The sequence below is a fragment of the Anomalospiza imberbis genome, chromosome 5, assembly GCF_031753505.1.
Source record: "Anomalospiza imberbis isolate Cuckoo-Finch-1a 21T00152 chromosome 5, ASM3175350v1, whole genome shotgun sequence".
Classification (NCBI taxonomy): domain Eukaryota; kingdom Metazoa; phylum Chordata; class Aves; order Passeriformes; family Viduidae; genus Anomalospiza; species Anomalospiza imberbis.
In genome coordinates, this window is record NC_089685.1 from 24076862 (window position 1) to 24096101 (window position 19240).

Below are 19240 nucleotides of genomic sequence, written 5' to 3' on the forward strand. Positions count from 1 at the left end.
ACCCAAAAAAAAAAAAAAAAACCAACCCAAGAAAAAACCCAAATAAGACCCCCAAAAAACTCAGGAAATTAAAAGCATGTGTCCAAATCCAAATGTTTGTGTGAGATGACAAACAATTATGTACTGGATATCATGACTCATGGCTAGCTTTGTGCATTCATATGACAAATTACATTTCTGCCATTTGTTTTAAAGAAGCACCTAAGCTGACACTCAAGGCAAATTCACTGTTCAGGCTCTATTTAACACACATTCTCTCGTCTCTCAGTTCTTTTTGAATGAATTCCAAGAAAATACAAAGCCTTGAAATACGCATTTCACAAGTCAGAAGCAAACTGTTCAGTACTATGAAAAGACACCATTTTCAGTGTTGTCTGGCTTCAGGCACTCATTTGCTAAGTCAAGATGACAGAATACAGCTGAAGTGAATCATTGGACAAAAATAATTTGGAAATATGTTTTACCTTTCTGCTAAGATTTTCCACTCAATTATCTCACTTGCTTAGAGTTTTCTCACACAAGGCCTCAGTTCCTACCTCAAAATAATAACTGTAAGTGCAAAGACTACTAATTTGTTTGCCGTAAACCCAGTTCAGAGTTCCTAATTTCTCATATGACAGTTGATGACTTTGCTAAATGAAATCAGGAAGCAGAAGCCATGACAGTTACTAAATATGAGGTATAGTGAAGTTATGTTTCTTTTCAGAAGAAAGACATTTTCTTGAGCTTGGATTCTGGCAAATAAGAAAGAATAGATGGGACCACTGAGCAGCAAAAGTCCAGGTGAAAATTTTGCCCACCCAATCTTTGTATGGGTCCAAAGTAGTCCAAGATCCAAAGAAGTGGAGGTTTTTAATGTTTGTGTATTTTAGTAAACTTTAAAAAATCTTGTTTGATAATTTCAGAGATCCGAATGAGAGACCTCTTCTAGGCCCATAAATGTAACAAAGTAAGATTGCATTGGGGTCTTGACAGTCAAAAGAAGGCCAGGCACACTAGTCACACAAGGACATTCAGTAAGGGCAGAAATGAGACCTACATGAGCTCCACATATATATGTGAGCACTGGGAAACATTGTCAGCTTGACAGCTCCTGTCAAAGGAGCCTGACATCCCCCTGACCTTCAGCTGATGCCTCATTAGCAACTGAATCCCATTAAGCAATGTTATGCCCAACACTTTTTAATCTAGGTATACATTAAACAACAGTGTACATATGTATGCATGCCTATGTCCAGATGTGAATTTGCATCCATGTAAATCCATCTGCATATAGAGCACCTATTAAGCGTATCGGCTGCATATTAAACAATATCAGGGTTGAACTGGAGATGGCAGTATAAGCTGGAATCAGCGGTGGTTGAGAAGCAGTGTGCTAATGTGAGTGAAAGCACTGGAGGAGAGTTCATGGGATCCCGTACACAGCACTTTTCAGACATACCAAAGTCTGCATAAAATGCCGTAATCACATACCAAAAATCTGTTTTCAACTAAAGTACACACAATCCTTAGTCACAATCCAGAGACTTGAAAATACGCTAAGAAACACTGAAATAAAATTTATGCTTAATTTGCAATTTAATAAATGCATTTTTATTAAAAAAAAGATATTGCAAAAGTATGCAACTCCAGACTTCTGAACAGTGTGCCCAGACTGAAGTTTCTGTTCCCCGTTCTAAAAGTGGGATATTACAGTATTACAGGAATAATCTTCAGCTTAAAGACAGTAATATTTAAAAACACACCACCAATACTAATGAGGAAAAGTCAAATATGCCTTGAGCACCTCTTGTCAAAAAGCTTTAAAAAATTGTCTCCATTATTAACAAAATGTTGTCTATGGCTATGGGTACTCTTCCAGAAAACAGGATGCTGTGTAATGTGTCAGAGTAGCTGCATCGGAAGCAGGAGAGCCTGCCTGAAAGTTGTTTTAAGATCTTTACTGACAAAAACTTCAACCAACCTGCTGTCCTAATTGCAAGACAAGTAACAAAAACCAGGTTAGAACTGGTTAAGAATCAGATGTCAGAGTGCAAAGAGAGGGCAAAGGAAGGTGTTGGTAAATAGCTAGTACAACAAAGAGCAGAGTTTCAGTATTTTTGGGTAGTGTTCAAAATACTTCATAGTCAGAAAGAAAACCCCAACCAAATTCCAAAAATAAAAAAAGAAAAAGAAGTCCAAACCTGTTTTCTTCTGCTGCTTTTTTGCCTAATTACTTTTTTTCCCCTAAAAATGAGATGGGAATTTCACCCTGTCAGCCCCGCCCCAAACACACACATTTGATAAAGCAAATTGTTTGGGGTCATTTTAAATCCATGGAAATATCCCCAAGGAGCACTTACATATTTTTGTGAAATGGACACACACATTCGTTGAGGCATTTTATGGAGCTTCTTTATAAGAGGTGGTGGGGCAAGACACGTCAGTATTTGTACAAGATGGTATGTGCTTAGGATTCATAAAAGAATCATCAAGCTGCGAGGCTGGCCCCTGGTCAAAAGGGAGCTCTCCACAAGTCAGAGTCTGGCATCTGCATCCACACATGTTCTGTACGTCACGGGAGGCTGTGGGAGAAACAGGGAGGCAGAGACAGATGGCAAAAAGCCTGGAGGGAACCAGCACTGCTTTCTCCCTCCCCTACTGAGGTCGAGGAAAAGGACAAAAGCTTAAAAGCTTTGCTCCCCACATCTATGCCTTGGACTAAAGCCAAACAGTAAATCTGTAAATCTACACTTTTTTTTTTTTTTTTTTTTTTTTTTTAGGAGATGCATTTGTGGGAGATATAGAAAATATGGCCTTTTTTCACTGATTGGTATCTTGACAATTTTTTTTTTTTTAAGGAAAAATATGTTCAGCGTGATCTTCAATTTAGTGAATGTTGATAAAATATTTAATGAAAAGACAGTTTAAAATGATAAAAGGGTCTCAATTCCTCCCATTTGAAATCTGCAACTAGCAGAGTGTAGCTTATTTTTCCTCTAGCATTTGCAACACAGCATGTTTACCTGCTATGTACTGGTAGAAGCACAGAAATCCACTGGCAGTTACGTTTTACTTCATCTCCAGAAATTCAGAGGACAGAAACCGAGCAGTCACAGTGCTGGATCATGTACAGGTAATTATTGCTGCTTGAGGCTGGCAATGATTACAGAGGACAAGAACAGCTCTGCCTGTAGGCAGGAAGGGATTGAGCAAGCCATGGAAGCAGGTAGCATCTAAATGGCATGTCATTTACTCATTTCACAGCTAGATTTGGCTCCCAAGCCAAATCTTGTTAAACTTTTGCAAAATCAAGAACCAAAATATCCTTTTGCCTTGTCTGATGCAATACTTTTCTCCTTTCTTGCTTGTCTTGCCTTTCCACACCCATCCAGTATACCATTGCTGAGAAAACCTCCTTCATAGAGCTGCTTCTTCTTACCATCTCCACAGATGAGTTTGTGCCTATAAGCTTGTCTTTAAATTTGGCCACAGAACAATTGTGTCTTACAAGTTGGCTTCATCATATCCTGCTTTCTTCCCTCCTTTGCTCTAAAGTTTTGCTTGACCTGTTCTTGCTGGGTCACAGCCTTCTTTCTTCTGCACCCAGCAGTCACTCTTCAGATCCAAATAGCTTTTTCACAGCATCCTTTAATTCAGTTCATCCTGCCTCCCCTTTTAGTAGTGATGTAATCACTGTACCACATTGCATTTAAGAAAGCCTTGTCAATGACCCTGATGCAATCTGTTAAGGAGAAAGAGAGTTTGGAAAGGAAAATCATGATGGCCATTTCTCAAGTCTTCTCAAGTCTCCTGACTGCAAAAGTGACATTTCCTAGTAAGCCCTCGTCTTTAAAATAATTTTGTTCAGTTAGAAGAATCTAACAGACCCCGCAGCATGTCTCAGGCCCTTTGTGGGCAGGTGATGGGTCCAGGAGAGAGAGAAAATGAAGCTTGCCACTAGTACAGAGCCCAGGGTTGCCCAACAACCGAAAACAAAGCTTAGTGTTAATTGTTGTTGCCAATTGCATATCTTGCATTGAACTGGGATGCTCGTATTCACTACCTGAAATAATTTCAAGAAGAAATTTTATGGAACATCATATCATAGAATTTGGGTTGGAAGGGTCCTTAAACATAATCTAGTTCCAACCCACTGTCCCACCTTCCACTAGATCAGGATGCTCAAAGCCCTCTTCAATTTAGCCTTGAACACTGCCAGGAAATGGGGCATCCACAACTTCTTTGGGCAACCTCTTCCAGTGCCTCACCACGCTCACAGTAAAGAATTTCTTCCTAATATCTAATCTTATCACTAATTTTATTGATTTCACAGTAGGCCTTCCTTCCAATTGGGTGAATTCTACATTATATCTATGCTTTTATATAAAAATTTTGTAGTTCAGGCTCCTTCTGATTGTGAAGAACACAGAAGGGTAAGGCAATGAAGTCACCTGGTTAAAAAGATTTTCTTCCTTCTCACACCTGCTACTGTTGGTAAGCACAATATAAAATTACTTTCTCTGTTATAAATTACTGCTGGCTGGTAGCCTACTTATTATCTCTTACCATGCAGCTCTGAATTTACTGCACAGCCAAGAGTGATTGGACAGCCTTAGCTGAGACTGTCACAGATGTAGGAATGAGGTGGGTGCCTGCAGCCCAGGAAACACTGGCATTTCTCACGTTTCTCATAGGCCACCCACTTGTTGAGAACAAGGTGTGTTTATACTCCAAGCACCAGTGGATACCTGCAGTCCCATTATTCAGTACATATCCCTGGTCCCATTTACTACCTATCGTATTACTCATTCCCTGATGATTTCTTTCATGACACTTGTCCTGTGATCGCCACCACAGGACTGCGTGTGGTGATGTAGCAAACCCATCAGCTGCATTGAAAACCCACTGTTATCTATGACCTTGGAACCTCTTTTACTGGGTATGCTACTTTGTTGGTAACTTTCGTGATTCCTAGAACAATAATCCTTGGTTGTGACAGTGCCCGATTGCATGTGCTACTGCCCTGTTTCTCAGTGTTGTCATCACCTGTGTTTTGACACCAGGCACTGGGTTACCACTCTCTGTCAGCAGCTACAACCTGGGTAGCAACTTTATTATGTCCGAAAGGACCTTACGAGGAGGGTGAAGTATCAGGTAGCTTGATTTTTTCCTTGGGAAATTATATACCGGCACACTCTCCCCTTCTTCATTTACATTCAGGTGGAGTAACACTGGCCACATCAAATGCTGGTAGGACTGCAAGGCACACTGTTTCCACCTGAAAGAGCTAAGGAGAGGTAGACAAGTTCTTAAAGGGAAGATGATGGCTCACTAAGTTTAGTAATAAACTGGCAAAAGACACATACTAATTACTGATTAACAAATTCTGTTGCACCCAGAGAATCAGTCCTGCAGAAACCTTTTCCTTGCACCAAAGCCTTGGAACAGGAGCAGCACTTCAATTCTTCATGAGCATATGGCATTTATTTTCTTAGCAGCATCTCTCAGGTCTAGCCTTTCACAATTGAGCTGGCTCCTGGCACCAAGGCCAGCTAAAGAACCTTTCATGCTCAGTACACACCTACAGGAACTTTAAACGGGCTCTTGAATGACTCACACTTTTCTGATACTACAGAAGTCATTCTGGCTAGCCTGGTGGAGGAGATCTGTCCCTGCACACACATGGAAAGTGCTTGCATGGATATTGCACCAGCTACCATCCAGTTTTCACCAGGTGAGATGCACCTCAGAGCTTGTTAGCTGACTGATCATTGATTCCTTTCCCTTTCCATAGAAAAAAGGTAGGAAAGCAACATATTAAGTGCTTCCTAGTACAAAAATGCACAGGGTGGTGCATTTCAACTCCTCAGTTTTAATTGGCACCTACTAGAAAACAAATTGCCTGTTGTTGGCACAATATCCTAGATTACAAGGATCCAGTTCATTGCCCTGGAAAAGTTCACAGCAGCCCATCTTTTCATGCCAAGGTGCTCTCAGTTCAGAATGCATGTGCTCGTTGGTCCACATTATTAGGATACAGATGGTCTCCTTTTTGTACACTCCCAGTACCTGCTTTGTCCATAGAGAAGGATAACATCAGGCACACATACCCAGCAGTGGCTGGTTGGTTGGTTTTATCTCTTTGGGTTTTAAAATTTCTATTAGCTGATGAAAATAATACTAGAGAATATTATTACAATCAAGATCAGATTCTAGTAAAAGGAAATCCAAGTACCAGCTTAACATCATGATAGTCTGTAGTTTCATCAGGGCTGACATGAACAATATGCAGAGAAAAAACAAGCGTCTCAAAATGAGCAGAAAGCAAAAAGCAGGATGTAAGAAATTGCTTAGAGTATTGGATTTCATGTAGAAATTGAAGTTGCAGTATTTAATCTTTAATCAAACAGCTACAGTCTGGGGACACTCTTCAAATACCTAAAATATGTTGCAAAGAGAATGGGGAAAAGCCTTTCTTTATGCCCACAGCTAAGATAAAAAAGGTCAAGATCTGGCAGATGGTAGATTTATCTTTTCCTACTATCTACCTTAATATTAGTAATACCAAAACCTACTTGAACTTGGAGAGGAAGGATAGTCTTTAGCAATTTATTTCAAAACAGACAAGTCTGTCCTGCCACATATAGTCAAGATGCAGCTGATGGTGTCACACGCTGGAAAAAAAAAAAACAACCAAGCTTTCGCATTCCATTCAAGGATTTCTAACACCACTATTTTTCAGAAACCTTCCAACTGAATATTCAGCTTTGGAATCTGTAATCAAAACTGCTTTTTGGCTAATCGTTTTTACTACCTATTTTTCCTGTTGTTATAGTTAAAGACTTGCAAAGCTTACCAGTTTTACAGCGTCAGAAAGCTGGTTTGACAATCACGTGTCATCTAAAAGGAAAGAATAAAGCAGATTTTTCTTCCTCCTACTTAGTTTAAAACTGCTAATGGCTCCTGAAAGCTCAGATTTCTACTCCAGATAGCAAAGTTGAAACTGTATATATATATATTTAAAATCTGTTCCTATTTTAAATATTATTTAGTAATTACCTTGCTTCTTTTCCAAGTCTGTTTCCCTACTTTCCAAAGTATGTGGAAGTTATTACTGCATGGTTAGACCCAGGTCATTGTCCAAATAGCAGGTTATTAACAGAAGGGCCACCAGGGGATTTGGGGCACTGGCCTTAGTTGTGCCTGGCTTAAGACTGTGACTGTGCCAGGACAGGGGGAACAGCTCAATCTACACTTGCAGGATGTGTGGACCCACTAGACAGGTGAGCAGCAGAGGCTGCAGCTCACAGCCACTGTACAGTGCAGACTTCGGCTGTGAGTGCTGTGCCAGCCTCCATCAAACCCGTGCTCCTGGAGCACAACTTGAATTGAACTGACCCTTTCCTCAGAGCTGCAGCATCAGGCTCCCTGTCACAGGCTGAGCAGAAACTGTAGTGGAATGGAAACACATGGCACCTTTCTTTTTTAAAGAAAATAATAATTGATTGCAGCCTTGTACCTTTTATCATCTTACTGACACATCTTGTGTAACAACTGGATGTGCTGTCTCACCTGGGAAAAGGCAGCATGGCAGCATTCCAAATCCCAGGGCTAATCTGTGGGCCCCTTGCTGCACAGTTCAGTCTTCTGGCACCTTCAGAGCACAGCAAGAACTTGAATGTTTTTGCCTTTGGGCATCTAACTTTTACCACCCAGCCTCTGCAACAGATGCAACACCACTACCCACCACCCCAGCAAGCCGGCACAGTGGGCAGGGAGGCTGCTGGAGCAGGCACATAGAAGCACTTTCCATCCACAGCAGTCCAAGAGAATGAAAATTAAGTATTTGTCCTGCAGTCAAGAGCTTGTGGCTGCAATTTTCAATTATGTTCATAAACACTTAAACTGCAAAAGAGGAGATAGCCTCATCTTCTTTTAGCTAGTTGTAGGAATATTTGTTCCAGGGAAAGTTGAGTCCTTTCTTTACCTCAGGAGACTAAAACTCAGTTCTCTGTGTTTGAAGAAAATACCTTAGGTTCCAGATACACCACAAGCACACTGCTGCACTGTAATGGACACGGTTTCTGGGGGCAATTTTCCTTCCTAAGAAAGAGATAGCAAGGATGTTTTTCTGAACCTCTCTTCACAATGCTGCTTGTCATTCACAGTGGTGTGGCAAAGCTGCAGCTCAGCCTTCTATATTATTAAGTAAATTCTGAAATCATCTTGAAGGGTAACTCAAACTGAGTGGCATACTGGGAAGCTACTTACTAAAGGAAGTAGTCTCATTTCTTTCACTAATGCCTAGAACAGCTGTACTCAGTGTACACTTGAAATTGAAAATTATTAAGCACATTTAAAGGCAAAACTGAAATTGCTACAAATCATTATGGGCATATGGTGGTAGCTCCACAAACCATCCAACCAACTACAATATACCTACTTTAGTGGGTATATTTACAACCCCTAAGCTAGAAGTTGTTTCTGATCTGATGTAATTTCAAACTGCAGCTAGTCAGACAAAAACATCCCTACATACTCCTCTTGACTGAAGAGGAACAAACCTGACAGATTTTCCCCTGCAAAATGTACTGATTTGTAAAGAAAAGATGCACAGCAAAGTCTAACTGTATCCTTTAAGACAATGATTATCACTCCGACCCTTTTTTCTGATGAGCACATGACTAACATCATGCTGGGCAATACCTGTTACAGGTAAACAAGTCACAGTAACAGAGGAAAACATTGCTAATAAGGGAACCTACCAAGAATTAAACATTCATTTTCACAGAAGGAATAAAGTACATATTCACAGTTCCTTTCTTTTACCTGCAGAAGACAAAAATTGACCTTTTTGGTTAAAATCTGATGCAAATTTTCCCCTTAAAAAAAAAAGTTCAGAGTTGACACTGTCACACAAAAATTGACACTTCAAGCTTATGAACAAACTAAGTTTAATCTAAACCTAGTTTACAATTGCATCAGATGAAGAACAATTTCAGTCTTTCCAGTCAACAAATGCAGCAGAAGCTATGTCTGTGTCAGCAAGTAATTCAATATTACAGGAGTGAATCCACAGAACGGAACAGTTGATGAAACTTCTATACCTACAGTATTTACAGTCTGGAAATGTGAGACCCACATTTGTCTGAAGCTCCAGACATCCTCAACACAGGTAGGTGTGGGTAGGTTGGTGATGGTTTCAACTGCTATGGACTCAGGTCACCATTCAGATCTGGAAGGCACCTGGTGCACACCCAGAGCCCAGGTCCCAGTTCTGAGTTCTCCAGAAGGAAGTGAACTCAAGAGCACCAAAATGGCTTTGACAGCCAAACCAGTCTGTGAGATGAAGAGAGAGGGATTTCCAAACTGCACAAACTACATTGCTGCCACAGAAATGTCTGGAGATGTCTCCTAAAGAGAACATATCTCTCAGGAGGTTCAGCCTCACACAATGCTTTTAGCCCTTGCTGAATCACCATTTCCTAATGAACTGTGTTGCAATGCTCCCAGTGGAACCAGATGGCAGAATTGTTATCAGCATGTAGAGCGGTAAGCAGCAGTAGCGATGTAATCAAAATTACAATGATTTTAAAGTTTCATTCTACCCACAGTGTGAATTTCAAGACAGACATACAAAACCAGGCTGCTCAGAAGAACCTGAAAGCAGAACTGCCACTCCTGTTGCAGATGCTTACTTGCAGAAGTTAAAAAGTCCTTAATATAAAGGGGTTCTAAGATACATAAGATGTAATACACTTCAAAAACACAAGCATTTTACAAGTCCATTTTACAAGCCATAATGTCTATTACATCAAGATTCAACAATACAAAGCTTGTCTTTATATTTAAAAATAGAATATAAACAAATAGTAGTTCACATTAAGACAATTGCCACAGCAAAAATTCTCAGAGAAAGTGCTTTACCTACAGAAAATACCCTAAAGCCTACCAAGCAAGCTCTAAAATTCTCCAATTTAGAAGTGGTAGGGATAGAAACAAAAAAAAGTGCAAGTGACATCCAAAAAGTGACATCCTTTGCTAGAAATCAAGAACTCCAATTGTGCCACGTGCTTCAGCTGATAGTCAGATCAGCTTCATCTGAGGAGTCATTACCCCTGAATATGATACAGCACACCATTTTGAAAATGTAACAGAATAGTTGATTTACTTACAAATGGCTTTATTGAAGCTATAACTTAATAAATTTGATAATCAAGGTGTAAATTTGTCTCACAGACTAAAAATTAACACAACAAGAAAAAACATAAGTAACACAGATTTACTTATGTTATCCAACTGGTAGAACTGAACCTGAAGGAAGCAATTCTTTCAAGATAAAGAATTAAGACTATCACAGGACTGAACAAACAGAGAGGGAAATACAGTAATAGAGTACTTCACAGTAAAATACCTCTTTATTTGGAATATATTTAAAACTAGCTCTTTATTTCAGGTAAGAAAAATAGCATTCTGACTTTTAGTCAGTGCTGATTCTGGTAATTTGCAACATTCTAAACAGCTAGAAAAGTTATTTGCACGTTGTTGCCCATTAACAATTCCCCTGACTGTCCATTCACTGCCTTTTTTTACCTTGTTCTTAAATATGTTGGAAGAAATTCTTCCATAGTGTTTGTATTTAGATCTTGATTAAGACTGACAGACTGACTTGACAGTGACTCAGCATTTGTTATGATCTCACATGCAGTTTTTATGAGCTAATTTGAAAAGAATAACATAGTTCAGGAGCTGAACTACAAAGACAATTGAGAGGGCAACTATCCAGGAAGACTGTGGTAGAACAAATTCCACTCTTCTACTATACAGTTTAGTACTGTAAAGTAGCAGCAGTTTCAGGAACTTCTATACCTCTGTGTAAGAGAGCACTGAAGAACAGAATACTGGGATATTGCTATTAAAATTCAAACAACAAACTACTTCATATGTACACTTTTATACTCAGTACAAGCCTTGACTCTCTCGCCAAGCTGTAACTCGAAAGTTTTAAGTAATTAGATCATGCTGTAAACAAAGACATAAAACATTTGTGTAAGCCTTACTGGTTTAGGAGTGTGTGTAAACACCTGCCTTCTAAAAAATAAAAAAGCTGTTTAATTTTAATTTATGAGAATTTAAGTAGGTAGCATATTGTAAAACAAGTTTTTATCCAATTAAAAATGAAATCTGTGCATTTCATGGAAGTGTTATACAGCATTTGTAATAAAGCCTGTGTTTTTAGATACCTGACATCCATTTTCAAAACGAGATAGAGAGAAAGAATTCTCCAAACAAATGTATTAATTTTTGGTCTTGGAATTTCTTCTATCTTCTGTAGTCAATATGAAGCTAAAATACACTGATTTAAAATAGACTTCCATATGCAGAAGTTTTTGCAATGCAGATGAAAACGATAATGATGTTACAATCCCTAAATATACAAGTTTGTGGTTGTTCCAAGCAGAATTTTAAAAACATTTAGAAACACCAAAACCAGGCTATATCAGGAAGCAATCTGATACTCAAATAAATAGAAAATTTGTGTTTTAATGTCACATTGATTTTTAGTACATTTCAATCCAAGAAAAAATAAACAGACATAGTAATGAGTACAGGATTATATATATTACAATATGCCTTGTTATAATACATTTGTAGCTTTACGATAAAAAAACCTGGAAGGCAGATGGAGTTTGAGCTCATAATTGTCAGAACAAAGCATTAAATGCATTTCTGGAGTAAGTACTTTTATTTAATTTCAAAACCTTCAAACAGCTTTAGACCTTGGCCTTTTCTTAAAAAAAAATAATTAGCTACCATGGGGCTAGCAAGTATGTCTTCTAGGTTTAAATGACACAGAAAATGCTTTTCCCAATTTTACATACAATGAAAGGACTGATGAGTTCTAAAACAGCATCTATGGCAAACTCCACTTTGACTTTGACCTAGAAATGCATGTTACTGATCTCCACAAAGAATCCAGCAAATTTTGCAAGTTGTCCATTTCACATGAAAGCAGTAGGAAGGGTTATCATATGCAAAAATATTTCTTCCAACTGTTCTTAATGTGTAATTGAAAACTAAAGGCATGGTCTCTTCATTATAAAAAAATAAAGGTACAACGGAAACTCTAAAGGAAGATATTCAGCTATAGTGAAGTTGCAACCCTCTGAAAGGAAGGAAAAAGAGAAGAAGTCAATTAGCTAAGCTTTGTGCTCTAACCAAACTACTTACAGTCATTTTCAATGGCAAAAGCCCATGCTGACTGGGTGATTTGACAGTTCCAAATATTTTTTTGTAATAATTTTTATTTGTATACAAGGACACTAAAATGATCCAGTCATGCAATGTTCACTTTAAGCATTCTGCATCTCTTTTCCAATTTTATAGCTAAGGATCTTGTTCCAGTCAATCTTGGTGCGGGTAACTGGCAACTGTCGACGTAAGGCCTTGAAAGTAGTGTCCGACATAGTCTGATAGTTCTCACTGATAGCAGTCTGTCAAACACAAAGTCATACAAAACAGAGACGTGAAAAACCCAACTAGGATGCCACATAAATATTCTATGACTCAGTGGCCTGCTACTTCCTAAACAGGCTTAATAAAAACATGCCGAATTGAAATAATATTTAATGAAGAAAAGCTGCTAGATATAGCTTGAGACTATGTGAAGAAAATTAGTGAGACATGTAATAAACCTGGCCATAGCCAAGGTGTTTTAGCAAACCACAGTGTGGTTAATCAGCAGCATGAACAAAATGCTGATCAGACATTAATTCCAGACAGAAAAGTCTTCCACTGTTTTTCCTGTGGGGATGCTAAAGTCAGTCCACAACATTATTTCAACTTGAATATAATGCATACTATAGAGACTTCAAAACTTTTTATTAAAGAGTATTTCTTTCAAACTGACAACACAGTGTATGAAATTTACCTTATGTTCAAAGCCTGATGAACATGTATCCCACTTCTGCAGAGGGTATCTACAACAGTTACACTTTTCTAACTTTGAAATTACTAATTGAAAGAGATAATGCCTATAGTCATATTTAGCAAAGCTGTGAAGTAGAGTAGCCTCTGAACAGAATCTGTACAAAAATTCCACTCACGGAATGCACTAATGCTTTATGACATCAGAATTGCTGATACTTAATCATGCAACAACTTTTCTGCCCTTGAAAGATTAATTCTGTTGTAATGTTAGGCAGGTGAGCACAATCACCAGAAGATGTGAAAATGCAAGACAGAATTAGCAGCATGCAATCTATTTATACAGAACTGCATTCCTTGCTGGTTATAGAATACTAGCTTTGGTTAAGTATATGGTAATGCTATAAATATGAGTAAGAATACAGTATTTGTTTCAACATACCTGATATTCATTTTCTGCAGCCTCCACAATTTTTATAAATTCCTTCGCTGTCTGGGCTTCATTCTAGGAAAAAAACATTTGAATTAGGTCTGATGTAGGACCAGTCGGATTATGCTTTTCCTATAGCTATGAGTGATGTCAGGTAGACTCAATGAGAACGCTTGACCATTCAGTGGCTAAACCAAAACTGATATCCAAAAGGCATATCCCTATGATGATGGTGATGATGATGATGTTATAAAAATAAAATCAAAGTGCAACAAGTATAAAGAATGCCATGAAGGTCATTAACATATTTTGATGAAGAATTCTATGGTATGATAAAAAGACATAAAGAACAGCATTTGGAAAAATTACAGTGCCCACCCAAATCTCTAAAAACATGCGAAGTACAGATAACAACATTATCAATGCTACATTTCCAGTACAGATTCAAGAAAACTTCGAGAACATCTAACCCAGAAGTTATAGTACAATATAGAAGAAGAAACCAAGAAACCAAAACAGATTTTTTTACCACTAAACATTCTGAATCTGGAGACTAAGCTGAGGAAAACACCAGGCTTTATGTATCTGGTATTCCAAAATCATCCCCAAATACATCTTGCAAAAATGAGGGTGCAAATTTCATCAAGACTGATAAGGATGAGGTCAGAAAATAAACTGTTTAAGGACGCAAGTGTGTGTTTTCTTTAAAAAAATAAAATACGCCCCATCAGTCAATCTGGAGGTGTATTTGCTGAAGTGCTGAAGTCTCCAGCAGGAAGTGAGGGTTCATGAATTTCCAAACTTCCAATTAGCATTGGAGACATTCCTAAGAGTGCTTTTGCAGAAGCTGTTGAAAGTTAGGAGTGTTGTTGTCCCATGTAATCCCTCATTCCTGCAAATGCAAAGACTTGGAGCAAACTCTGACAACTTCAAACATAACTGGTTCCAAGTTTCAGTAAAACTGCACCTAATAGCTGTAAAAGTGCTCTTGGAAACTGCAGGAGGAGGCAGAGAGCAAGCAGATGAACAAATGAAAAGGTTTTGACTTTTTACTGAAATGAGAAAATGCTCTCAAAGCCTCTGCTAATGAAAGGAAAAATTCAGAGGTATGGGGTCTTATTTGTCTCAGAGGAAAACAAGGGATAAGAAAATAACCTTCAGCAAAATTATTCACAGCTCTAGCAACAAGAGAACTCTTCAGTCATTTATTTCTGTTGTTGTTGTTTTTAAATGGGTTCTCTGACAAACAACAAAAAATAGAAGTCATTGAGGGTCCTTTTAATCTACCTACCATTTCTTCTGTGTGAAATAAGATCTGGTACAGCCTCTGCCCTCTATGTAGCTCACAGCCAAGGTTAAAAATTGGTAACCAGCAGCATACTTGCTTTTGTTTTAGCTAAGTTATGTAAAATATGTTCTCCTACTCATCGGTCTGCTGCTGCTTTACTGAATTGCAAAACAGGATTAAGTTTCTTCCCAACAGTAAGTGAAGCAAAACCTATTGACAGGAGAACTGCATCCACATAACCTTCCCTGAAGCAACTCTTATTTGAATGAAACACTAAATAGATCCCTTTGCTCCAGGGAGTCAGAAGTAATTTTATATCTACAGTTCCAGAAGTGCTATCAGTTGGCATCACATTCCCCCAATTTTCTGGTGCTATTGCAACTAAAAAGCCAACAAGCCTTGCTTTATATTAACAAACAATGTTCTTTATTGATGAATTGAGCTATTGAGCCAAATTGGCCACTGCTAGTCATTATCATTAAAATACTTCTACTGTTCACTTTTACAATTTCTCTTTGCCAGTTTAACCTCACTGTCTTAAATTTTATTAAAAAGCACTCCAACAGAAAATCTTGCCATTTATAAACACCATTATAGACATTTCAGAAGTAGTAGCTGTTTATGAACATTATCAATCCTTAAAAGATACATCTGGTACTATTTCCAAACAATTTTTATTTCTATTGTTTGCTCCCCATTACTATAATAATCCACTTGGCAAGAAGTTGAAAAAAATTATGCTTTAAATAAGAAGTGTGTTATGATTCTCAAGTTGAACCATCTCTGAAAGGGCTTTTTGTACAGAGCAAGACACTAAGAGCACCAGTTATAGACAGAGAAAATGAAGAGAGAATACCCACTACTGCTTCTCAACTGGTACAATTTGTTCACTATTTTAGCATACTGATCTTCCAGTGAGCAAAGGAGGCCATCTCCTAGATTGTACTACTAAAGTCAGTTGTTTTAACTCAAACCTCTTTCATATTCAAAAATTAATTCTACAGGTCATTGAAAAATTAATTCCATAGGTCCTTCCGCAGACTGACATTTAAATACAACAGAAGTGCAGAAAGACTGACAACAAGCTAATTAAAGCTTTAAAGTCAAAGTTAATGTAGCTTATATAAGCCACATGCAAGTATACATTTTTTAACCTTTTTTTTTAAACACTAGCTACCTGTTAGGTAGAAGTAGTAAATATTACATATAAAATATCTGTAAATTTGAACATTAAATCCCATACATGTAGAAGAACAAACTTTTCAAAACTTCTGAGCTTTTCTTGCTTTTATTTTTAAATTAAAAAGTCACTTCAATACACCCACTAAGACCCTTAAAGGTCACTTACAGACACTGTTAGAGAATCTTGTATGTCTTTATGGCTCACCAGCTGAACATTACCATCTTCATAATAGTGAACCTACAGAAAATTAAACAAAGAACCACATATCAAGTTATACAAATCAACAACATGCAGGAAAATCAAAGTGCTGTGTTATTTATCATAGTAAGAAACCCATACAAATCAGTCAAAACCACATACAGAATGTTACAGAACAAAAGCAAATAGAAAACCAAAACAATGTAGAATTTACTAGTTTTGAGGGGAAATACTGAAGAGGCTGGTCTGCAAACATAATTTGAGTTGACATGCCTTAAGTAGTATTTCAAGCAGAGAAGTTTAGGTTTTGGTTAACATCATGAAGATAACAACACCTTATTTATGTGACCTTACTAGAAACTCTTGAAAAGAATAGACTGGACCATTCTAAATAGTGAAGATACAGTTAAAATTATAATAGTTATGGGAAGGTATCAGGATACTGGGAAGATTTTCTGCTTCCCCAAACTGTCCCTGTTTTCTAGGGACAGTGCAATGTTAAGTTTCCCTTTCTAGCTCTGTCTGGGTTTGATATTTTCCTCTATTAGATATGTCTCATAACAAATGCTGGTATTTATCTAGACAAAGCAGTTCCCAATGTTAGACAGCAAAGCAGAATGAAATTATTTATGCTTGAAATGCTGTATCTACAGGACAGCTTCCTTGATTATTTTGTAGGAGAACACTAAAACTCTACCCAAGCTAACTTTAGTACATTTTAATACGGGACTTTAGTTGGGACAGATACGAAAAGACTTAGTTCCTAATAAAACTGTTGGAAAACTTAAAAATCAGGAAGCCTATACAGAATGACATGTGATCATTAACAATAATTGATATACAAGCTATGCATGTCATTGACATTTAAATAAGCAGCTTTGAACATTTTTTACAAGTTTGATAAAGTCATGGTAGTCAACATAGCTGATGTTATGAAAAAAATGAAGACATTTGTGTCTCACCCTGTTAGACAACATAACACAGTTTTGAGAATAATACAAAATAGCATAATTTCCTATGCATTATGATCATATGTGCAAAAGACCCTCAACTTTATAAATAACAGAAAAACCATGACACACAGTAAGACACACATAAGGAAAGGTTTCCTATATGAATAAAACATTATTTCCTACGATTCATCTTAAATGATTATTTTGCTTATTGTCAAATGTTTGTTTTGGAACATAAGGTATTAACCTAACCACAATAGAAGTTTCTTTTCAAATCAAACATTGCTGGGTAAAACCTCTGCCAGTCTTTTTCAATTAATTTCCTAAAAGATAAGAAGTGCTTACTCAGTGCACAATTCTAAGAATTCCCAATGAAGCAGCAGAACCCAAAGAAATATAAATGTTCCCCCTTGTCCATCACGATTCACTGCAAAAAGCCCAAACCTCCCCTGTGGTCTGAGGCCAACACCAGCACAAACATCTTGTCTGTGTAACTGAGTCATATTCTCGGCTAACACTCAGACCTAAAAGTTTAGCAGAGATGGAGAGTCAAATCTAATTCTGAGATGTGTCTTAAACAAAATACAAGAAGTAACTGTTCTGTACTATACCTCACTGCTGACATCCTTCTAGAATGCTAGGTCTGGGTTCAGAAGACTACAAGAAGGAGGATATTTATGAACAGAACCTCTTGGAAAGGTTAACTAAGGAGGGATGAGAATAACAAATTTTCTAAGAGATAAAATTAGTAACCAGTACACTTATCATTGTTTTCCATGCACAGTTGGAGCATGTTAAATGCCACAGGGACTTAGTTTTAGTAAAAGATTCTGCCTTTGCTTTTCCCCTTACATATAATTAAAGAAAATTAAACAGAAGAGATTGCGACAATTGAGAATCTCCCACATCAGAATTAACCAAATTTACGAAAAAAGGAAGAAACTGTGGAAGTGAACTTAAAAACTGAAGACACCTGAAGATAGCAGGTGATGCTGCAATTTCTCCCAACTTTTATTAATAAAAGGTCTTATCAGAAATAGTGCAATAGTGTATTGCTGCCAAAGATGTTGCAAACAACAATGAAATTTCAGTACTCTAAAATTATACTAATGCTGTAGAGGCTTTACTTCCTAGAAAAATATTTTTCCCATTAAATAGAAAAAATTAAAGTGCTTTTTTTGTTTGTTTTGTGAGTTGAAGACAGAGCATTCCCACATACACTGAAGAAATTGTACACCATTTCTAAAAATTTAAAACTGAGTTCAAAATTCCTTGGTGAAACAAGTAATTACTACACAAGCAAAAAAGTAGAACTTTTCATCCCTCTCCAGAACACAGACTTTAATGAATATAAATAACGACTTGATAAATTATATGACATATTACGAAAAGACAAAATCATCTGATGTCCAAATGGAAAAGCTGAACCTGAATGAATTCCTCGTTCAGACTATTATTTTGGCTGCTCCCCTAACCTTTCCAAGAATTAGGTGGACACCTGCTTCCTTGTTCTGGAAAACCTCTTAAGACATTAACCAAAAGTGCATGCTGTGGAGAAAATGCCTGCTATGCTGCAAGCTGGATTTAAGTGACAGAGTCTTGAGAAGCCTAGAAGTTACTTAAAGTGCTGCTTACCATGACTGTTGTGATCTGCCAACATAATAATGGGTGTTCACATTTTGACTATCATTCCAAATGTTGGCACCAGCATGGGAAAACAGATTCAAGGTCCCCTTGCTTGGGTGAATCTAAACACAGCTACCACATCCTAAAATAACATCCTAGCCTCAGGCTAGAAAAACATTCCTTTGCATCTTCCTTCTGCAGTCATCACTGAGCAGTAAGGACAAGCAAAACTCATGGGGGCACAAAAGCAGCAAGAAAAAGAAACTTGACTCTGTCATGTAAAAAAAAAATCAAAATAAGGCACTACACAGAAAGTCAGACTGCACTGTTTCTAGTCCCTGATCCCGGGACTGTTTCAATAAACTGCTGCAATGGATGTGTACACATTCTGGGGAGCCAATCCAGGAAGTAGAGTCTCCCTGCCTACCACATGACAGTCAGACTTCCTTTGGTCTCAGAACTTCTGCCTGCTTGGAATTCCTCCTTTCTGAATGCCCTAAAGCCAACAGGAAAGCCAAATTCTGAATGAAAAATACATAGATTCAAAAATTTCTGATGGTGGAATTGGTGAAATGAAAGGTTTCCACCTTTCTGAACAATATAATAACACTAAAAAAACCCTACTATCAGTTAAAATTAAAAAATATTCTACT

At 37.6% G+C, this 19240-nt stretch overlaps 1 protein-coding gene across 2 annotated transcripts in view; it reads right to left on the bottom strand.

Annotated features, from left to right (window-relative positions):
* Window positions 1-11506: 11506 nt before the first annotated feature.
* CAPZA2 (capping actin protein of muscle Z-line subunit alpha 2) overlaps window positions 11507-19240 on the bottom strand; it is a 29791-nt gene continuing 22057 nt past the window's right edge. For both annotated transcript variants that reach the window (XM_068189912.1, XM_068189911.1), the window contains 3 exons: window positions 15976-16047; window positions 13352-13414; window positions 11507-12476 (listed from right to left, as the gene is read on the bottom strand). In XM_068189912.1, coding sequence (XP_068046013.1) covers window positions 12336-12476; window positions 13352-13414; window positions 15976-16047 — 276 coding nt within the window. In that variant the 3' untranslated portion in view covers window positions 11507-12335. The remainder of the gene's footprint in view (window positions 12477-13351; window positions 13415-15975; window positions 16048-19240) is intronic.